The following is a 24235-nucleotide window of genomic DNA, read 5'->3' as shown; positions in this document are numbered from 1 at the left end:
TTATATTTTATGGATGACTATGGAAGTGCATTATACTTTATGAATGACTATGGGGTACATTATAGTACATGGGTGACTATGGGCTGTGCATTATATTTATGGATGACTATGGGGGTGTATTATCCTATATGGTTAACTATGAGGTGTATTATGAATGATTATGGGCTGTGCATTATACTTTATGGATGACTTTGGGGTGCATTATACTTTATTGATGACTATGGGCTATGCATTATTCTACATGGATGACAGTGGGCTGTGCATTATACTGTATGGAGGACTATGGGCTGTGCATTATACTGCATGGAGGACTATGGGCTGTGCATTATGCTACATGGATGACTGGGTTGTGCAGTATTCTATATGGAGGACTATGAGATGCATTATACTAATATGAATGATTATGGAGGGTGCATTGTACTTTTTCTATGGAGCCCCATGATTTCTATGTTTTTCACTGGTGAGTATAATGGTTTATTTTCTTCTATACATTAAATAACAGTGGCAGAATGGGGGGCATATACCAAGATGGGGGATATATATACCAGGATAGGGCCCAGGATAAGGGACATATATCAGAATGGGCGATATGCAGTATATACCAGGCAGGGGTCAGGATGATGGACATATATACCAGGATGAGAGACATATATACCAGGATGGAGAGCACATATATGTATTTATTCAGGATGGGGTGCGCCTCTGTCCAAATCTTGCATCAGGGCCCATCAGACTAGTTAACAACACTGATTATAATCTTATAAGTGTGCCCCTGCTGTGTACTGTGTATAATGGCCGTGTCTTAACTTGCAGGAACAAAGACTGATCATATCACATCTCCTGTGCAGTCGAGGAAGCAAAAGAAAGAATAAAGACCAGATAGCACAGTATGGGATCACAGCTGACTCTTACACAGGGAAATGTTTTACCTCCCAGAAAGCAGCAGCTGTGAGCCCATGCTGTCCTGTCTGTATACTCTCTTGCTTCCACATTCCTAGATCTATTGATAAAAATATATTTTGTTCGTGGGACCGCCCCTTTAATGGTGGGTGAAGGGAGTGGGCGGTATCCTTAGTTCAGGCACTTTTCTTGTGGGTTAGAATGGATAATTGTTACTAAGAGAACTCACTCTAGAGGACAGACCTGCTCTGGGTTATAATGACAGTCTACTTGTTTGAATGGGGTTTGTGCAAATTGCATACTTCCCAGAGGAGCATTGCGGCTTTAGGTCTCCTCACCTCAACATGCTTAACATGTCATTCTCTGCAAGGAGAAACGACACTTCTTGGAATGGGGTTTGTGTAACTCTTAATTTTCCCTCTGTTAGCACTTTAGGGATATTGAATATCTTATGCCAGATTTACCCACAACTATCCAATTGTTGATCCCATGAGGACACTTTATAAAACCCCTTTAATTGTTAGATCCTACATAGTTGCTACCATTCTCCTGTTGCAGCTTACTGAATGTGTGTTTGCTCATGCACAATTCTAAATTACATCTTCCAGTTGTGACTCAAAAACTTGGTTGAAAGTGCTAGTCATGACCTCTTTGTTTTCCAAATAAAGGTTGTCATTTAGTTAGGTTTAGTTTTGAATATCCTGGTATGGACAGCAATCAAAAGGATCTGAAGAGATTAAGAGAGTGACCATGATAAATGTATGTACTTCACCTACTCAGGAGAGGGAAAGTATAGACCGCCTCCAAAAGCAAAAACATTTAAAGGGAACCTGCCTTGTCAAAAAAACACTATTAACCTGCAGATATGGGGTCCATCTGCAGGCTAATCGTGTTCTGCCTCCTGGCTCATGCGAGGAAACAAAGAATGATATGCTGCCTTTATACATAGTGATTCAAGTATATTGTGCCCAGTACTGCACATTTAAGAGGGTGGTGGTGGCCTTCCAGAGGATTCTCCTGTTCTGTGGGCCAGTCCAAGCCTGCATACAGGCCATATAGGTTGACTGCATTACTTGTTGTTTTCTTTGAATCAATTGTACCTGTTGATGTTAGATCTTTCTGTAGCTCTCCACAGGTAGTCTTTGGGTCTTGGACAACTTTTTTGATAATTATTTTCTCCTTCCTTCATGACGGCACCATGGAGAGAGGGGATTCGCCCATCAAGGATAGGAAACCTACAGGTAAAAAGGCGGTACCTCTCTCCCTCATCAGTTGGTTTCCTGTCCCTGAAGGGGAACCTACAGTCGACATCGGATGCATACCTGTGGATTGTCGTGGGATGCCAGGCCCGACTGGTCCGATCCAGGCAGCGGGGGTTCCATGCCTCGGCCGGTGCGGTAGCCTGAGGCGCCACCGCTGGGGTCAGCCGACCTTTCAGGGTGTGTGGGGAAAGGCAGCAAAGAAGACTTCTGCAGGCTGCAAAAAAAGAGGGAGGTCCTTTCCACTGAATGATAAAATCCAGGCTTTAATTAAAAAGGAATGGGAAAAAAACTGAAAAGAAGGGTCTCCTTATCCCAAGGAGAAATTACCTGTCGTGATCATTTTGGGAGAAAGCGCCGAAGATAGATGTAGCGATCGCCAAAGCATCCAAAATGTTTGCCCTCCCTTTTGAGGATATGGGGGTATTAAAGGACCCCATGGACAATAAAGCAGATGCATTCCTGAAGGGGTCATGGGAAGCCACCGGGGAAGGGGTAAAGCCAGCAGTGGCGGCCACATATATGGCTAGATCGCTAATGGTCTGGCTAGACCAACTGGAATCTCAGCTCAAGGAAAAAACCTCTAGATACTCTATATTAGACTCTATTCCAGTAATGAAGTGCGCTGCTGCCTTTCTGGCGGACGCATGAGCAGACTTGGCCAGGCTAGCCACCAGATCGCCATCCTTCTCCAACGCAACCCGGCGTGCCCTCAGGCTTAAGTGTTGGCCAGGGAACCTTCAGACTAAATCAAAGTTGTGTTCTATCCACGGCGAGGGCGAGTTCTTGTTTGGTTCCACGCTGGATGATATTCTAGATAAAGCGGGGGACAGGAAAAAACGATTCTCTATCCTCTCTAACCCATCTTACAAGCGGCCCTTTCGGAGTAAGATTTTTTTCCAGAGGAGGCCCCCAAAAACCCAGGATAAGTGGGAAGATTGAAGGCGTAAGAACAAGGGATTCATGTTCAGCAGGCCCAATGACAACAAAAAGCCATCCCAATGAGGATTTCTCCTGGCCTGGGAGCAAATAACCAACAGTTCTTGGATATTGGACCTAATAAAATCAGGCCTTAAACTCTGTTTCCACACTACTCCCCATCCATCCTTCATAATGACACCTCGGAGGTCCTCAGAAGTAGAACTGGCCGTAGAACAGTAGATTCTGGGGCTGGTGGGGAACTGAGTTCTTCAGAAGGTCCCTCGCCAAGAAAGAGGCAAAGAGTTCTACTCCCCCCTTTTTCCTGAGAAGGAAACCAGATGGGTCTTTCAGGACGATTATAAATTTAATGAAACTAAACAGGTGCCTGTAAGTGCAATCATTCAAGATGGAAACAATAAAGACATCAGTGAAAATGCTGTTTACACTCTGTTTCATGACGGTTCTGGATCTAAAGGACGCATACTGTCACTTCCCCATCCACAAAGACTATCAAAGGTTCCTCAGGGTAGCGGTCCTAATACAAGGGGTAATAAGACACTATCAGTTCTCAGCTCTTCCATTTTGACTGGCCATAGCACCGCGGGTATTCACCAAGGTAGTGACAGAGGTAATGGCACACCTGAGGGAACAAGACATTCTAATCGTTCCATATCTAGACTACTTCCTGATAATTAGCAACTCCCCCCCAACATTTTAAAGACCAGTTAGAGAGGGTCATGAGTTCCTTAACCAACATAGGCTGGCTTTTGAATCTAGGGAAGTCCATAATAGTTCCGAGCCAAGTACAGGAATACGTAGACATTATACTAGATTCAAGCTAACAGGAGTGTCCCCTCCCGATGGAGAAGGTTCAGAAGATGGTGGAGTTAGTATCTCGAACAAAGGATCTTCCCTCCATAACTTTGCGGAAAGCAATGTCCCTCTTAGAGTCCATGACATCCTGTATTCTGGCCATTCAGTGGGCTCAGGTACACACCAAGGGGTTACAATGGGAGATATTGTCAGCAGAAAACTGTCTAAAAGGAAATTTAGAAGGGCAGTTCACCATATCGTCGATAACAGCTCTCTCACTAGAATGGTGGATAAGGATAGAGAATCTGACCCGGGGTGTTCCATGGGTGGTTCCAGTTTCTCAGGTCTTGACAACGGACGCAAGCCCCAGGGGTTGGGGGGCACACCTGAACAACCAGCTAGTGCAGGGGGTCTGGACAGGAGAGTTAAGAGCAGTATCTTCAAATATGAAGGCGCTTTTGGCAGTAAAGGTCGCCCTCTTAGAATTTCTGAGCACTCTTCAGTCACACCATGTCAGGGTATTCTCGGACAACCAGGTCATGGTAGCTTATTTGAATCGCCAGGGGAGAAACCCGTTCCCAGACGCTCATGGAGGCAACAAGTTCCATTTTTCAGTTAGCCGTGGACAAACTGAAGTCTTTGACGGCACTCCATATAAAGGGGGTGGAGAATCGCAGGGCAGATTTCCTGAGTTGGACCCGGCTGAGACAGGGCGAGTGGGAACTATACCAGGCGGTGTTTGATCAGAATGCAAAAGATGGAGTCTCCCGGCCATAGATCTGTTCGACAACAGTCAGAATTGGAAGGTAGATGCTTTCTACTCAATAGCCCCCATAGGGAACCCTGTCGCGTTCGACGCCTTCATGATTCCTTGGAACTACCAGCTAGCATATGCTTTTCCTCCGATTGCCTTGATTCCAGTGGTTTTGAGGAAAATACGGGAGGACAAGGCTTGTGTGATCTTTATAGCCCCCTTCTGGCCAAGGAGGACATGGGTTTCCTGGCCGAGGAGGATGTCCATCTCCGACCCTTGGGTTCTGCCAGAGATTCCAGACCTTCTCTCCCAGGGGCCAGTAGTGCACCCATAGGTAACAAACTTACACATGACAGCCTGCAACTTGAAAGGGCTCTGCTGAATAATAAGGGGTTTTCACCAAATTTAATCTCCACCTTACTACAAGGTAGGAAGCCTTTGACCACCAAGCTATATGGGAAAATCTGGAAGAAATTTCTTTCATCTTCAGGCTGCAAATTAGAGGGGGGGGGGCTCCACTAAGGGCCATCATGGAATTCCTGCAGAAAGGATTGGAACTGGGGCTGGCCATTAGTGCTTTAAACGTTCATGTCGCAGCTTTATAGGCTCTGTACAATTATGACCTGGCTGGGAATCGGTGGGTTTCCAAATTCATAAAAGCATCAGGCAGGTCTAAACCCCTCCCCTCTCGGGGTGCTCCTCAGTGGGATTTAAATTTAGTCCTAACTAAGCCCCTGTTTGAACCCATGTCTGAAGCTTCTCTGAGAATCCTGTCCCTCAAAACATCACTGCTGGTAGCTCTCACATCAGCTCGCAGGGTTAGTGACATTCAGGCATTGTCAGCCAATCCTCCCTTCACACAAATCTTAGAGGATAGGGTTATTCTTAACTGATCCAGCCTACATTCCAAAAGTGGCATCACGGTTTCACAGATCTCAGGAGATCTCCCTTCCTTCCGTTTGTCCCAATTCAAAAATTAGGGAAGGGAAAGTCTTGCACACACTTGATGTCAGACGGTGCCTGATCCAGTATTTAACATAGGAGTGTAGGAAGGATAGGTCTCTCTTTGTGTGTTTTCAGGGTACTTGAAAGGGACAAAAAGCTTCTAAAAGCACGCTGGCAAGATGGATACAGGACGCCATCACCCTGTGGTATACCTCGCATACGATGGCCGCCCCGGAGGAAATAAAAGCTCATTCAACAAGAGTGGTGGCAGCCTCCTGGGCAGAAAGAACCGGTGGCTCAATAGAGCAGATATGTAGAGCCACTACTTGGTCTTCTCCCTCTACATTCTTTAAGCACTATCAGCTGGACCTAGCCTCTTCTTCAGACCTTACTTTTGGGAGAAGGGTTCTGGAAGCAGTAGTCCCTCCCTATTGTACAATCTCTGCAAATCTGGTGCCGTCATGGGGGGAAGGAGAAAGACGTAGTTACTTACCGATAACGGGATTTCTCTGTAAGTCCGCAAGGACAGGGTACTCTCCTCTCTGTACCAGTCTGTCACTGTAAACTTGTTTACTGTTAACGAAATCTATAACTCTGTATGTAACCCCTTTCTCATGTACAGCACCATGGAATTAAGTGTTCAGAAAAGTGGCAGGTTGGTTTAAGCTTAATTGCATAGGTTGTGTCTATTTTTTTACAAGACTTTGTAGGTTTCCTGAGTACTGATGGAAGCCTTGATAAATGCAGCATTCACTATTATTTTTAATAATGTTGTTTCCAAAAACGAGTCCATATATCGATGAAATTTTTTATTGTAGTGTTATTCTTTCAGATGCTACTTTGACATTGAGCCGTCATCCCTCGTGCATTTACCCACTCATCCTATTCATGTGATTTTGTCAAATTACCACCTAAATAGAAAAATGAAAGAAATGTGTAATAGGGTGTTACCCAAGTATAAGATGGGGGTGACATGCTCCCCTGTACATGTGGTTGTCCTGGGGAAGGAGTCATTATTCACGTTGAAACGCGTTGACAATAAACCACTTTCAATTAACCATCTCGTCATCGGATCTTGAAATCCGCAGCGCATCTGAAATCCACTGTAACTGTTTTTTTATACAGTACAGACCAAAAGTTTGGACACACCTTTAAATTCTTTAAATGAGAAGGTGTGTCCAAACTTTTGGTCTGTACTGTATATATAGAAAAAGTTAAAAAATTCACCAAAAATGCATACGTGTGAAGGTACCCTAAAACTTTTGTAATTTTCTTAATAAATGTGGCGGTAGCATTATTATTTTTTTTTTGCCTAATGTCCTAACCTACATTCATGACATTCAGTATTAGTTTCCTCTTGCTAGTACACTTTGCAAAGTCTCTGCGAATATGTACGATATGCAACCTTGGCTGAACTGCATTTCTTATAGTTTCATACATGCTGGGCTGTCTGAAAGCAAAAAATTAATAAACGATAAGAACAGATTGTTTTTCATTAATCACATAACTGAAATAGATGGAGGGCAATTTCATTGGTAGCTGTATTTGAGAACTCTCAATTATCCTGCTACACTGGTCTGATATGGAGACATATTTCCAGGTTATAGTCCTATAAGGTAATACATTGCAGTAGAGCGTCTGTCCTTCATCACTTGTGATTCCTCCTGGAAATTTGGGACTAGACATTACCAGTAAGCAGTGTCCCTACAACATCTGACTCCGCAATGACTGGGCAGTTTCATGGTGTGTACGGATACTGTTTCCTTGTAAACACTACAGTTCTGAATTAAGTTATTTCCAGGAAAAATAACAGAAGAACTTGGCAATGGGAGTTTGAAGAAAACATGCCACAGAATTGCACTTTAGGGGAAATGTAAAAAATTACTAAAACAGACGTGCCAGGCACTGAAAGGTCCTTTTAAAAGGTAATCTGTGACGAGGGTTTTGCTACATTATTTTAGCGCAGCATAAGGCTACTTTCACACTAGTGTCGTTTGCTGCACGTCACAATGCGTCGTGTCATGATCTCAATGGCAAGAGAACATAGCATAAGCATATATAGGAACTAGCTCTTGGAAGATGGGAACTGAGCTGACCATGAACTAAACCTAACGCACAACTAGCAGTGGCCGGGTAGCATGCCTACGTTGATTCTAGATGCCCAGCCCAGCCGGAGGACTAAATAAAGCTAGCAGAGGAAAATATTAGTCCTAGCTCACCTCTAGAGAAATACCCCGAAAGGAGACAGAGGCCCCCCACATGTATTGGCGGTGAGTTGAGATGAAATAACAAACGTAGTATGAAAATAGGTTTAGCAAATTTGAGGTCCACTTACTACATAGCAGAAGACAGAAAGGACACTTTCATGGTCAGCTGAAAACCCTATCAAAAAACACCATCCAGAAATTACTTTAAAACTCTGGCATTAACTCATAACACCAGAGTGGCAATTCCCGTTCACAAGAGCTTTCCAGACACAGTAACGAAACTACAGCTGTGAACTGGAACAAAATGCAAAAACAAACATGGACAAGAGTCCAACTTATCTAGTAGTTGTCTAGGAGCAGGAACAAGCACAGAGAGGCTTCTGATAACATTGTTGACCGGCAAGCAACTAACAGAGCAGCAAGGTTATATAGCGACTCCCACATCTTGATGGGAACAGGTGAACAGAGAAGATGAAGACACCAGTTCAATTCCACCAGTAGCCACCGGGGGAGCCCAGAATCCAAATTCACAACAGTACCCCCCCCTCAAGGAGGGGGCACCGAACCCTCACCAGAACCACCAGGGCGATCAGGATGGGCCCTATGAAAGGCACGAACCAGATCGGAGGCATGAACATCAGATGCATTCACCCAAGAATTATCCTCCTGGCCGTATCCCTTCCACTTGACCAGATACTGGAGTCTCCGTCTGGAAACACGAGAGTCCAAGATTTTCTCCACAACGTACTCCAACTCACCCTCAACCAACACCGGAGCAGGAGGCTCAACGGAAGGCACAACCGGTACCTCATACCTGCGCAATAATGACCGATGAAAAACGTTATGAATAGAAAAGGATGCAGGGAGGTCCAAACGGAAGGAAACAGGGTTAAGAATCTCCAATATCTTATACGGGCCGATAAACCGAGGCTTAAACTTAGGAGAAGAGACCCTCATAGGGACAAAACGAGAAGACAACCACACCAAATCCCCAACAGAAAGCCGAGGACCAACACGACGGTGGCGGTTGGCAAAAAGCTGAGTCTTCTCCTGGGACAACCTCAAATTGTCCACCACCTGCCCCCAGATCTGATGCAATCTCTCCACCACAGCATCCACTCCAGGACAATCCGAAGATTCCACCTGACCAGAGGAAAATCGAGGATGAAACCCCGAATTACAGAAAAACGGGGACACCAAAGTGGCAGAGCTGGCCCGATTATTGAGAGCGAACTCCGCCAATGGCAAAAAAGCAACCCAATCATCCTGGTCAGCAGACACAAAACACCTCAGATATGTCTCCAGGGTCTGATTAATCCGCTCGGTCTGGCCATTCGTCTGAGGATGGAAAGCGGACGAAAAAGATAAATCTATGCCCATCCTAGCACAGAATGCCCGCCAAAATCTAGACACGAATTGGGTCCCTCTGTCAGAAACGATATTCTCAGGAATACCATGCAAACGAACAACATTTTGAAAAAACAGAGGAACCAACTCGGAAGAAGAAGGTAACTTGGGCAGAGGAACCAAATGGACCATCTTAGAAAAACGGTCACACACCACCCAGATGACAGACATCTTCTGAGAAACAGGCAGATCTGAAATAAAATCCATCGAGATGTGCGTCCAAGGCCTCTTAGGAATAGGCAAGGGCAACAATAATCCACTAGCCCGAGAACAACAAGGCTTGGCCCGAGCACAAACGTCACAAGACTGCACAAAGCCTCGCACATCTCGTGACAGGGAAGGCCACCAGAAGGACCTTGCCACCAAATCCCTGGTACCAAAAATGCCAGGATGACCTGCCAACGCAGAAGAATGAACCTCAGAGATGACTCTACTGGTCCAATCATCAGGAACAAACAGTTTATCAGGTGGGCAACGATCAGGTCTCTCCGCCTGAAACTCCTGCAAGGCCCGCCGCAGGTCTGGAGAAACGGCTGACAATACCACTCCATCCTTAAGGATACCTGTGGGCTCAGAGTTACCAGGCGAGTCAGGCTCAAAACTCCTAGAAAGGGCATCCGCCTTAACATTCTTAGAACCCGGTAGGTATGACACCACAAAATCAAACCGAGAGAAAAATAATGACCAGCGCGCCTGTCTAGGATTCAGGCGCCTGGCGGTCTCAAGATAAATCAAATTTTTGTGGTCAGTCAATACCACCACCTGATGTCTGGCCCCCTCAAGCCAATGGCGCCACTCCTCAAAAGCCCACTTCATGGCCAAAAGCTCCCGATTCCCAACATCATAATTCCGCTCAGCGGGCGAAAATTTACGGGAAAAGAAGGCACAAGGCCTCATCACGGAGCAGTCAGAACTTTTCTGCGACAACACTGCCCCAGCTCCGATCTCAGAAGCGTCGACCTCAACCTGAAAAGGTAGAGCAACATCAGGCTGACGCAACACAGGGGCAGAGGAAAAACGGCGCTTAAGCTCCCGAAAGGCCTCCACAGCATCAGGGGACCAATCAGCAACATCAGCACCCTTCTTAGTCAAATCGGTCAATGGCTTAGCAATATCCGAAAAACCAGCAATAAATCGACGATAAAAGTTAGCAAAGCCCAAAAATTTCTGAAGACTCTTAAGAGAAGAGGGCTGCGTCCAATCACAAATAGCTTGAACCTTGACAGGATCCATTTCAATGGAAGAGGGGGAAAAAATATATCCCAAAAAGGAAATCCTCTGTACCCCAAAAACACACTTAGAACCCTTCACACACAAAGAATTAGACCGCAAAACCTGAAAAACCCTCCTGACTTGCTGGACATGAGAGTCCCAGTCATCCGAAAAAATCAGAATATCATCCAGATACACAATCATAAATTTATCCAAATAATCGCGAAAAATATCATGCATAAAGGACTGGAAAACTGACGGAGCATTAGAAAGACCAAAAGGCATCACTAAATACTCAAAGTGGCCCTCGGGCGTATTAAATGCGGTTTTCCACTCATCCCCCTGCCTGATTCGCACCAAATTATACGCCCCACGAAGGTCAATCTTAGAGAACCACTTGGCCCCCTTTATGCGAGCAAACAAATCAGTCAGCAACGGCAATGGGTATTGATATTTAACAGTGATTTTATTCAAAAGCCGATAATCAATACATGGTCTCAAAGAGCCGTCTTTTTTTGACACAAAGAAAAAACCGGCTCCTAAGGGAGATGACGATGGACGAATATGTCCCTTTTCCAAGGACTCCTTTATATATTCTCGCATAGCAGCATGTTCAGGCACAGACAGATTAAATAAACGACCCTTTGGGTATTTACTACCCGGGATTAAATCTATGGCACAATCGCACTCTCGGTGCGGAGGTAACGAACCAAGCTTGGATTCTTCAAAGACGTCACGATAGTCAGACAGGAACTCAGGAATTTCAGAGGGAATGGATGATGAAATGGAAACCACAGGTACATCCCCATGAGCCCCCTTACATCCCCAGCTCAACACAGACATAGCTCTCCAGTCGAGGACTGGGTTGTGAGATTGCAGCCAAGGCAATCCTAGCACCAAATCATCATGTAGATTATACAGCACCAGAAAGCGAATAATCTCCTGGTGATCCGGATTAATACGCATAGTTACTTGTGTCCAGTATTGTGGTTTATTATTAGCCAATGGGGTGGAGTCAATCCCCTTCAGAGGAATAGGAGTCTCCAAAGGCTCTAAATCATACCCACAGCGTTTGGCAAAGGACCAATCCATAAGACTCAAAGCGGCGCCAGAGTCGACATAGGCGTCCGTGGTAATAGATGACAAAGAGCAAATCAGGGTCACAGATAGAATAAATTTAGACGGTAAGGTGCAAATGGAAACAGATTTACCAAGCTTTTTAGTGCGCTTAGAGCATGCTGATATAACATGAGTAGAATCACCACAATAGAAACACAACCCATTTTTCCGTCTAAAATTCTGCCGCTCGCTTCGGGACAGAATTCTATCACACTGCATACTCTCTGGCGACTTCTCAGTGGACACCGCCAGATGGTGCACTGGTTTGCGCTCCCGCAAACGCCTATCGATCTGAATAGCCATTGTCATGGACTCATTCAGACCCGCAGGCACAGGGAACCCCACCATAACATCCTTAATGGCATCAGAGAGACCCTCTCTGAAAGTCGCCGCCAGGGCGCACTCATTCCACTGAGTAAGCACAGACCATTTACGGAATCTTTGGCAGTAAATTTCCGCTTCATCTTGCCCCTGAGATAGGGACATCAAAGTTTTTTCTGCCTGAAGCTCCAAATGAGGTTCGTCATAAAGCAACCCCAAGGCCAGAAAAAACGCATCCACATTGAGCAACGCAGGATCCCCTGGTGTCAATGAAAAAGCCCAGTCTTGAGGGTCGCCCCGGAGCAAGGAAATCACAATCCTGACCTGCTGTGCAGGGTCTCCGGCAGAGCGAGATTTCAGAGACAAAAATAATTTGCAATTATTTCGAAAATTCTGAAACCCGGATCTATTCCCCGAGAAAAATTCCGGCAAAGGAATTCTCGGCTCAGATACAGGTGCATGACAAACAAAATCTTGCAAATTTTGTACCTTCGTGGCGAGATTATTCAAACCTGCAGTTACACTCTGAAGATCCATTACAAACAGGTGGACAGAGCCATTCAAGGGTTAAGAGGAGGTAAGAAGCAGCTAGACAGCAATTAAGGGCTAGGCAGCAAAACTCTGAGGGGAAAAAAAAAAAAAATTTCCCTTCAACACTTCTTTTTCTCCTGCTTCAGCCCAAACAATTAACACTTTGCGGGCCGGTCAAACTGTCATGATCTCAATGGCAAGAGAACATAGCATAAGCATATATAGGAACTAGCTCTTGGAAGATGGGAACTGAGCTGACCATGAACTAAACCTAACGCACAACTAGCAGTGGCCGGGTAGCATGCCTACGTTGATTCTAGATGCCCAGCCCAGCCGGAGGACTAAATAAAGCTAGCAGAGGAAAATATTAGTCCTAGCTCACCTCTAGAGAAATACCCCGAAAGGAGACAGAGGCCCCCCACATGTATTGGCGGTGAGTTGAGATGAAATAACAAACGTAGTATGAAAATAGGTTTAGCAAATTTGAGGTCCACTTACTACATAGCAGAAGACAGAAAGGACACTTTCATGGTCAGCTGAAAATCCTATCAAAAAACACCATCCAGAAATTACTTTAAAACTCTGGCATTAACTCATAACACCAGAGTGGCAATTCCCGTTCACAAGAGCTTTCCAGACACAGTAACGAAACTACAGCTGTGAACTGGAACAAAATGCAAAAACAAACATGGACAAGAGTCCAACTTATCTAGTAGTTGTCTAGGAGCAGGAACAAGCACAGAGAGGCTTCTGATAACATTGTTGACCGGCAAGCAACTAACAGAGCAGCAAGGTTATATAGCGACTCCCACATCTTGATGGGAACAGGTGAACAGAGAAGATGAAGACACCAGTTCAATTCCACCAGTAGCCACCGGGGGAGCCCAGAATCCAAATTCACAACAGCGTCGTTTTGGAGAAAAAACGCATCCTGCAAAGTTGCCCGCAGGATGCGTTTTTTCTCCATTGACTTGCATTAGCGATGCATTGCGACATATGGCCGCACATCGCATCCATCGTGCGATGGATGCGTCGTGTTTTGGCGGACCGTCGGCACAAAAAAGGTTACATGTAACTTTTTGGGGGCGCCGTGTCCACCATTTCCGACCGCGCATGCGCGGCCGAAACTCCGCCCCCTCCTCCCCGGACATTACAATGGGACAGCGGATGCATTGAAAAACTGCATCCGCTGCTCCCGTTGTGCATTTATTTCACAACGTGCGTCGGTACGACGGGCCGACGCATGGCGACGGCCCCGTACCGACGCTAGTGTGAAAGTAGCCTAATATAGGCAGGGACCCTTATTCCAGCAATTTATCACAAACTGGGCTGCTTGCTGTGGGTTTGATAAAATCATAGTTTTATCTTTGGCAGATCTACCAGTTTGCTGAATTCTGCATAACCCTTCCCACACTACTAATTGGCAGCTCTCTGTGTACACTGTGCGTAGGCAGGGCCGACCCGAACGTATAGGCGGCCGCCTAGGGCGCTGACCCTAAGGGGGCGCCAGAGAAAAAATAGAAAAAATTATAAAAAATCTTTTCAAAAGGCAAAAGGTGTATGGAGCGGAGCTGAATGTGTATGAGGTGTATGGAGCGGAGCAGAGTGTGTATGAGGTGTACGGAGCGGAGCCGTGTGTATGAGGTGTACGGAGCGGAGTCGTGTGTGTGTATGAGGTGTATGGAGCGGAGCTAAATGTGTACGAGGTGTACGGAGCGGAGCCGCGTGTGTACGAGGTGTATGGAGCGGAGCCGCGTGTGTACGGAGCGGAGCCGCGTGTGTACGAGGTGTATGGAGCGGAGCGCGTGTGTACGGAGCGCAGCCGCATGTGTATGAGTAGCTATGTGTGGCCATTATACGGTACGAAGTATCATGTGCGGCCAATATACAGTATGGAGCATCATGTGTGGTCATTATACAGTATGGAGCATCATGTGTGGCCATTATACAGTATGGAGCACTGTGTGGCCATATTTTTTTGTTTATAATTATTCTTAATGAAACAGTGAGATCAGCAGTGCTAAATGGGTGTGGTTGGGACGTGGATATGGGTGTGGCTAGTTATGAATGGGTGTGGTCAGAGGCGTGGCCTAAAATTTGCCGCGGTGCGCTTTGCGTGCCGCAAACTTTGTCCCTCTTTCCCATCTTCAAAAGTTGGGAGGTATGTTAAAAGTAGTAGGGGTGCAACAAAATAGTTTCGCCTAGTGCACCGTAATCTCTCGGGCCGGCCCTGTGCATAGGCAGAAAGCTGCCAATCAGTGGCAAGGGTAAAATGCTGAGGATGACTTGGCAGCAGGTTTACTAATCCTCTTGTGATAAAATCCTGCAGATATAGCTGTGATTTTATCAAAACTCTAGCAAGCAGCTTAGTATGGGACACATCATAGGAATCAAGGTCTCTGTCTCTACATTAAGCTGTGCTCAGATTAGTTGGCAGAAACCTGATGACAGATTCCTTTTAAAAGTTTTGTGGAATCGCAGACAGTCCATTAATTTGAGAGCACTGCGGTAATGAGGTAAAACGTGGCTGGCTGCTATTTTCTTCTGAAGGAATAATGTAGTAAACCTATGCCGCCATTAATCTAAATGGTCATATATGATATTTTTATCTGGTCTTTTTTTCATACACCCTTTCTTTTAAAGAAGCACTCGTCCTGCCATCAAAGTTTTTATCCTTTTAATATTTTGGAATCCTCATATTATATAGCACTGTGTACTTACAATTGCTCATTTTGCCTTTCTACCCAATTATTTCTTCTCTTTTCTCTACTGTGTGTAGAAACAGGAAGTCTCTTGTCCCTGCATTCATAATTCCCCTCTTCAGCTCCTGACCCAGCTGCTCTGCTTCCCCCTGTCAGGGACTTTTGCAGTGACTTATGACTCATTCAGGGAAACCCCACAGCACTGCCTCACTACTGAACATGTATATAAAGAGAAGCACAGATTCATCTTCACTACTTCTCCACAGCTCAGCCTCACTACTGAGCATGTACAGTATATAAAGTGCAGCACAGATTCATCTCAACTATCACTCCACAGCACAGATCACTACAGAGCATGTGTAGAAAGTGCAGCACAGATTCATCTCCACTACGACTCCACAGCACTGCCTCACTACTGAGCATGTATATAAAGTGCAGCTCAGATTCATCTCAACTACGACACCACAGCACTGATCACTACTGAGCATGTACATAAAGTGCAGCACAAATTCATCTCCACTACAACACCATAGTATTGATCACTACTGAGCATGTACATAAAGTGCAGCACAAATTCATCTCCACTACAACACCATAGTATTGATCACTACTGAGCATGTACATAAAGTGCAGCACAAATTCATCTCCACTACAACACCATAGTATTGATTATTACTGAGCATGTACATAAAGTGCAGCACAGATTTACCTCAACTAAAAGCAGAGATCCTTAGATCAGGAATAGAACAGACATTTATAGGACATTTCATAACTTTCCCAACTTATTGTGAAAAAAATTACAGCACATCCTTCACTGAACTACTGTACCCAATGTATTATATATATTGTCAGTCGGTCCATTTTATACCGACTCAAACTCCACCAAAATGAACGCACTCCATGACTCCAACTCTACAGTCAATATATCAAGTTAGATGTTATTACTTTTCTATTTGAGGTAAGAAAATAAGGTCTAAGGCTATCTCTCCATTTGTGGTAACACTGTGTGTTTTCCTTCTAGTGTTCCATGCCATCCTGCATTACTGCTTTCCACGTTACCTGCGCCTTTGATCACAAGCTAGAGATGCACACCACATTGGCAGAGAATGATGAGGTGAAGTTCAAGTCCTATTGTCTGGATCACAGCAAAGGAGCCACCAAACCCGAGGATCAGTGCAGCCAAAGACCATCCTCATCTGTTGCCGCAGCAGATGCTGACCAATTGCAGAAGGATCTTGAAAAGGTCACCTTGAGAAAGCAAAAGCTTCTGCAACTGGAGGAGGATTTCCATGATCTTGTCAAGTCGGAGGATGTATCAGAGAATCTTAATGTGAACAGGAATGTGGTTGACTTTGTGTACCAGTACTGGAAGCTGAAGAGGAAGGCAAACTTTAACAAGCCTCTTTTAAGTCCTAAAACAGACGAAGTAGATGATTTAGCTCAGCAAGAGCAAGACGTACTGTACAGGAGATTAAAGCTATTTACACATCTGAGGCAGGATTTGGAAAGGGTAAGGCAATAACATTCAATTATAATTTATTAGATTTCATTGTTTTATTGTATTCATTAAAGGGCCTCTTAGGCTTCACCTTTCTGTCTGACATTGATGTGCCTGTTATAAATATTAAAATCAGCTAGTAGTCTACGATGAAGGCAGCACAAGTTGCTGAGCCCAGCGATTGTCTGCAGCGCTATTGACTTGATGTCACTGCTGCAGCCTGTAATCACCGAAGCATTGGCTGAGCTGCAGTAATGGACCTAGGGTGGGTCAGTAGTGGGTGATTTTACTATTTTTAAGGGCTCATACCCATTTGCGAGAAAAACGGATGAGTGCAATCCGATTTTTGTTTTGTTTTTTTAGTTTAGACCATTTTTCCTTTTCGTAAAAAAAAAATACAAAATTTATTGCTTGGAGATTCGGAGACATGTTGTCAGAAGTTTATAGAATAAATGAACAATTTACATTTTACTAAAAAATATACCTAGAAAGAGAAAAATAAACTGAACATTTTGCAGTGGTATCTTAATTTTTGCTAGAGCTGTATGTATTTATATTGAACTGAAAGATAGATGGAATAAAAGTCAGTAATTTATCTGCCGGCTTCTGTAAAATCACTGCAGGAGCTGACAGGATAAAAGAGATGGATTACATACAGTAAATACATATAGAATAGGTAGATATATAGATATCAGTGACAAATACAATTAGTACAGTGTGTGTGCAAATTACTGGACATGTATTTAATTTATAAACGATTATTTATTGGAAAAAAATGGTTTGGGCTCCCGCGCAATTTTCGAAACCAGCAGTGGGAAAGCCAGCGACTGGGGGCAGATGTTTATAGCCAGGGAAGGGGGTAATACCCATGGAGCTTCCCAGGCTATTAATATCAGCTCACAGCTGTATACTTAGCCTTTATTGGCTACTAAAATGGGGGACCCGCCCCCCCCCCCCCTTAAAAAAAATGGTTATGCAGACAACTGCGGGCTGATATTAATAGCCTAGGAAGGGGCCATGGATATTGCCCCCCCCATGGCTAAAAACATCAGCACTCAGCCGCCCCAGAAAAGGCTAATCTCTAAGATGCGCCAATTCCGGCACTTAGCTCCGGCAGTCAGCGCGTTTCGAAGTTCTACAGACTTCATCAGAGCAAAAAAGCTTGTCTTGTCCTGATTAAGAAGTCTGTAGTACTTCAAAATGCATTGTCTAAATAAAGAAAAACACGTACTTTTGGTCAGCGGCTTGATGTGGGTGTGATTACCAATGTGAAGGACCACAGCTCCATGGTCCCCTGCGCTATCACAGACATTGCCCATGTTTTCAGCTATTACAAATTGTCAGGTTGTGCTGTGATCACCGCTCTGTTATTATTTTGCTCACTGACTGGCTGCATGATTTGCTACCCTGCCTGTGATGTCACATTATAGTCATTTCAGCTGCAGACACTACATACACTAAGTAAGTGACTCATTTTACTACTTGCTAACGATTTGGACATAGTTGTTAAAGGGGTTGTCCACTACTCTCATAACACCTTCTAAAATCTTGTATTTCCCAATGTATAATAAAAACTCCTCCCGTATCAGCGCCTTTCCACTGCAGAGTCTCCCAGTGCTTGAATGACATTTTTACGCCATGTGAGCCATGCAGCCAATCAGTGGCCGCCAATGGGTTAGTGTTCACAGCTCTTCTGGAAGTTTGAGATTTGTCCAAAGGAAGTGAAGTAGCAGCACAATAGTGGTTGCTGATTGGCTGCAGGGCTCATGGGGCATAACAATGTCACTCGAGCCTCGGGAGAACCAGCGCTGACATCACAGGAACGATGCAGGTATGGGAGGTGAGTATAAGGGGCTTTTATGTTACATTAGGGCAGTGTTCCCCAACTCCGGTCCTCAAGAGCCACCAACAGGTCATGTTTTCAGGATTTCCTTAGTATTGCACAGGTGATAATTGCATCACCTGCATGGGCAAGCTTTCCATCACCTATGCAATACTAAGGAAATCCTGAAAACATGACCTGTTGGTGGCTCTTGAGGACCGGAGTTGGGGAACACTGCATTAGGGAATGTAGTGTTTACCAGGGATTGTCTGAGAAGTGGACAACCCCATTATAAATCAAAAATTCTTTTAAAGGGGACTTGTCACATCCAATATAGGGTTAATTTGCAGGTTAATAGCGTTAAAAAGATGCCCGGCAGCCGCTTTGAAGGGAAAGCTGGCGTCTGCCTGTAGGAATAAAGTTCATTTTCTCTTCTATGCAGCTGACAGGCATCTTTCTAATGCTATTAACCTACAGACTAACCCTATATCTTCAGGTAAATGGCGTTAGCCGATTTGACAGGTTCCATTTGAATAATATCTGTCACGAGGTTTCACCATATAAACTGCAAATACTATTACGTAGATATCTTAGACCTGATGAAGCTGATATATTTACTGACATAGAATGGGTGTATAATCATTTCTGAAAGGTTTTCTGCCTTTTTATTAATTTAGCTAGATTATTCCTTCCCCCTTCTGAAATAGGCAAGGTATTAAGAATTGTTTGAAACCTTCATTTACACAAACTTGTAGCCTGCGGAGAATATCTTGCTAGGAATGATGATTATTGTTGTTTTATTGTTATATTTTTGGTCAAGATCCAAATATTACGTAATACAGTAAATTTTGATATTAGTCAGCTTCTTCGCTATTTTATTGAGTAACTATAGTGGATTTAATTTTTATGTCATAAATCAATGTAACATGTGAAAATATGCAAGTTTTTAATATATCTTATCAGAGAAAGCTACTTTTTTCTCCTCCCGAACTGATGTCACCATTCTTCCTCTCAGTGTCTTGGACGCAGTGTGTGATATTTTTGCTGCCTCTTTGAATCTGTGTCGTGCTAAGCTGTCAGTTTGGTGAGTTTCATTCGTGCTGAGTTGTCAGTATTTTGATAGACAACTCAGCCATCCAATCTGAGACTGGGAGTTGCTGAGCTTTCTCCAGGTGTTCCCTGTTCTGAGTGATTACCCAGCTACTTAGCCTAAGCTGGCAGACCCAGATCACTGCCAGTCGTAGCATTTGCTCAGTGGTGCATGTATTTCAGTGCTCTGTTGATCTGTTGCTGCCTGACCTTGGACTTTGCTCTCACCATCTGTTTCCCTCTCCCCTTTGCTTTGATCCACTATATTCCTGGTATTCTGGCCTCGGACTGTGACCTAACTGCGCCTTTGCCTTTTTTCCCCACCAATGGATTCAGTAGGTACCCTCTGTGGTCAGGTGGCGAATCTGACCAAGATGGTCCAGGATCTGGCCATGGAGCACCAGAAGCTAGACTCCAGCTGCAGGGTCAGTTTTCTAGTAATATGACTACTTCCCAAAGGTCTCTGCTACCAACTGTAGTTTTGACTTCTGTACCTTCTGATGTGCAGTTGGTCTCTCTCTAACCATTAGTGGCATTTCCTAATAGATTTTCTGGGAAGAAAGACCTGTTTAGAGTATAATCATATCTTTACTTCGAGGTTGACTCCTTTTTTGACGCCTTAGTGATGATCTATGACTAACCTGACAAGGTCCAATTCGCAGAGGCAAAAATCATGATCCTGACACAGGGGGCTGCACTGCTGAGGATTATAGTTCCAAGTTCCAGCAATGGTCCTCTGTTCTGTAGAATGATGCAGTTCTCAGGTGCCAGTTCCACAGAGGTCTTTCTGATACTCTTAAGGATGCTCTGACTTTGCAGACTTCACCTTGTTCCTTGGGGGAGGCAATGACTCAGGCGATTCAAATGGATCAACGAATTCGAGAGAGACGTGATGAGCGACAGGGGTTTTCGTTCATGCTTCCCGGCTCGAGCTGCCAGCTCTCAGGCCCTTAAGAGGAGACATCGGCAAAATCTTGGACTCTACTTATATTGTGACTTCGAAGATGTGTTCTGGGACAAAGAGTCAGAGATTTTACCTCCTCTTGTCCCTAAAGCCAAATAATCTAAAGCTCGCCTGTATAATTGGTTTGGACCTGAACATACTGCCATGAAAGAATATGCAAACAAAAGTTTACGGAAGGGACATATCCATCCTTTTCTCCTTGCCAGTAGTTTTCCTTTGTTAAAAAGAAAGATTGGGGTCTCCGTCCTTACCTCGATTTCTGTGAATTAAAGAAAATTACGATTAAAAATACCTACCCACTTCCACTCATCCCTAAACTATATAATCAACTTATGTGGCTCTGAATGGTTTTCTAAACTGGATCTTAGGCTACGTTCACATTTGCGTTGTGCGCCGCAGCGTCGGCGCCGCAGCGCACAACGCAAACAAAAACGCGGCAAAACGCACGCTAAAACGCTGCGTTTTGCGCCGCATGCGTCGTTTTTGGCCGAAAGTTGGACGCAAAAAAAATGCAACTTGATGCGTTTCTTGCGTCCAACGCTTGCGGCCATGCGGCGCAAAACGCAGCACAACGCATGTCCATGCGCCCCCATGTTAAATATAGGGGCGCATGACGCATGCGGCGCCGCTGCGGCGCCCGACGCTGCGGCGCTGACCGCAAATGTGAACGTAGCCTTAGAGGGACTTATAATTTGATACATGGCAGGGTGATATGGAAGACGGTGTTTTCAACATCTGAGGGCCTATTTGAAAATCTTGCCAAGCTTTTTGGGTTAACCAGGGCTTCAGTATTTCAAACTTTTATGAATGATTGAGGTATATCTTGACAATATTCAATTTTTTTCTCACAATCTGGATTCACACCATGAGCATATCCGTTTTGTTTTACAAAAGCTTAGAAAGAATTCTTTATTTGCTAAACTGGGGAAATGTACCTTTTTTTGTCCAAAAGATATTGTTCCTGGGGTTCATTGTATTGGCTGAAGGGTTGGAGATGGATCATGGAAAAGTTAAGGCCATATTTGAGTTCAGCATGATTGGATTAATCAGCGTTACAATGTTTTTTAGGATTTGCCAATTAGTACAGAAAATGTATTTGGGGTATTTCAGATTGTTAAATAAACCATCCTTCATATACTTCAGCTAGCATGTATAGGGGGTTAACTTCTCTGTATACAAGCTGTACCTCATTATCTCAAGGTTCCAAAACACTGACCAGCTTGTGACTATGTACATTTTTCTCTGCTAAATTTTCGTCTGCTGACAGCAATTTGTCACGAATTTGTTACTTCTCCTAGGAGATCTGAGGTCAGAAAATCATTACGTAGTGTAAATTGCAGGTCTTCCATTTAGTATGTATGTTTCGTGTCCCATATTAAATGGATATTGTTTCCTTTGGTGCTGAAGATGTTAACGACCATTTCTATGCTGGTTGGAAACATGCAGATCCATCTCACAGCTGCTCCTGACCTGGTAATTTCCTCTCTCTATAAAATCTGGCTAGACCTTTGCTTCCTTGCCAGTGAAAGTTTACTTCCTGGTTCCTTGGAGTTAATGTGCTGAGTTGGAGATCGTTTTTTCTGCTGGAGATTGTTGTATTCTTATTTTGGGTGTATGCTTTCCTCAATGTCCTATTTCCATTTGGTTTGTACATTCTTACCCTTCCCTATATACCACTCTACCTTTGGTGCCTGTTTTGTAAGTTAGTTGCTTTTTGTTATCCCTGTTTGTCTTGCGTGTTTATACACTAACATTTCTGTCCCAGGCCTTCTAGGAGAGGGGACAGCTTAAGGTATAACTAGAGTACAGGAAGGCCCGTGGCGCAAACCTCCTCACCATCAAAGGTACCTTGAAGAACAGAGATAGTTAGAGCCCCAGCCCTATTAACAGTGCAGGGCCCCTTTCTTTAATCACGTATAGTCACAGCGTGACAAAGTTATAATGTTTGGAATCGCAAGCTGCTTGTAGTTAAATTAGCTTTTGAAGAATGGATACCTTTTTTGAAGGTGCGGTTCATCAAGCCACGATGGTGACAGATCATAAAAATGTAACCTTCTGTATATTGAATCGGCTAAATGGTTACCCCCAAGAAAGGCCAAATGGTGCTTTTCTTCTAGACGCTTAATCACACAGCCTTGATTCGGTTTATCCTCCATTCATTCTTCCTCAGGGTTTTGTTGTTACTATGGTATCCTCGGAATTTGATGCAAAGATCTGTAAAGCCCAGCCGTTGGCTCATTCCACTACTCCAGGTTCTAAATCAGTGTTTCTCAATTCCAGTCCTCAAGACCCCACAACAGGTCATGTTTTCAGGATTTCCTTAGTATTGCATAGGTGATGGAATTAATGCTTGAGCAGGTGATGAAATTATCACCTGTGCAATACTAAGGAAATCCTGAAAACTTGATCTGTAGTGGGGTCTTGAGGGCTGGAGGTGAGAAACACTGTTCTAAACTATTTGCGCCGGTGTGCTTAAATTGCCAGTTGCAGGAGTTTCATGATTCTGACTTGAATGGTCAATCCTGGGGTTATTACTACTCGGACAACTATTGCTAGACTCTTTCGGTGGTCATCCATGTATAAGGATATTGAAAATGTTGTATTCGCTTGTGAAACTTGCTCACACACTAAAGTCTGTCATAACCAGCTAGATAAAAAGAACACGGCACTCAACTTAAGTATATATGATGCTCTTAAATTTATTTGTAGTACCAACAAACGTTTCAGTCATAAAGATCTTCATCAGTTACATACTGGTGTAGTAGAGAGTGATTAGTAGAAGTGTGTGGTAAGTCCTTTACCACGTAATCTGTTTAATCAAAGATATATGGCCATCAAGTCTGATAGGGGGAGATCCGTGCTTCTTGATGGGAGACCGTATCCGAGTATAGACGCGGTGTCCACCGCTTGTCTGTGAGGATGGTGGCGTGTGGGCAAATGGTTTGACCAATTCAGTAAACTAGCTCACTTTGTTCTGTTATCGAGGTTACCTATTGCTGTAACGCTTTTGTGGTTGTTTATTAATCATGTGGTGAGATTGTGTTCATTTGAACATTATTTCAGATAGGGTGGGTGCAATTTGTCTCCAAATTCTGGAGAGCGTTTTGTAAGAAATTGGGGATTGATATTGTAACACCCCAGGTAACTGGTTGTTACAGTGGCATTGATTTCCTCACAGGGAGAGTGATGTCATGCTTGGAAGCGAGGAAAGATCCCTTTAACAGGAATTCAGCACATACAGTTATATGAAAAAGTTTGGGCACCCCTATTAATCTTAAGCTTAATGTTTTATAAAAATTGTTTTTTTTGCAACAGCTATTTCAGTTTCATATATCTAATAACTGTTGGACACAGTGATGTTTCTGCCTTGAAATGAGGTTTATTGTATTAACATAAAATGTGCAATCTGCATTCAAACAAAATTTGACATGTGCATAAGTATGGGCACCTCACCAGAAAAGTGACATTAATATTTAGTAGATCCTCCTTTTGCAAAAATAACAGCCTCTAGTCGCTTCCTGTAGCTTTTAATGAGTTCCTGGATCCTGGATGAAGGTATTTTTGACCATTCCTCTTTACAAAACAATTCCAGTTCAGTTAAGTTTGATGGTCGCCGAGCATGGACAGCCCTTTTCAAATGATCCCACAGATGTTCAATGATATTCAGGTCTGGGGACTGGGATGGCCATTCCAGAACAGTGTAATTGTTCCTCTACATGAATAGATTTGGAGCGGTGTTTTGGATCATTGTCTTGCTGAAAGATCCATCCC

The 24235-nt window shown here is 44.1% G+C and overlaps 1 protein-coding gene across 4 annotated transcripts in view; it reads left to right on the top strand.

Moving 5' to 3' along the window:
* Window positions 1-24235, top strand: part of JADE2 (jade family PHD finger 2) — a 309232-nt gene that overhangs the window by 222647 nt on the left and 62350 nt on the right. For all 4 annotated transcript variants that reach the window (XM_077266044.1, XM_077266043.1, XM_077266042.1 and 1 more), the window contains exon 9: window positions 16113-16601. In XM_077266044.1, coding sequence (XP_077122159.1) covers window positions 16113-16601 — 489 coding nt within the window. The remainder of the gene's footprint in view (window positions 1-16112; window positions 16602-24235) is intronic.

Source organism: Ranitomeya variabilis, chromosome 5, assembly GCF_051348905.1.
Source record: "Ranitomeya variabilis isolate aRanVar5 chromosome 5, aRanVar5.hap1, whole genome shotgun sequence".
Classification (NCBI taxonomy): domain Eukaryota; kingdom Metazoa; phylum Chordata; class Amphibia; order Anura; family Dendrobatidae; genus Ranitomeya; species Ranitomeya variabilis.
The sequence above is the reverse complement of the archived record's forward strand: the minus strand, read 5'-3'. Positions and strand labels throughout refer to the sequence as shown.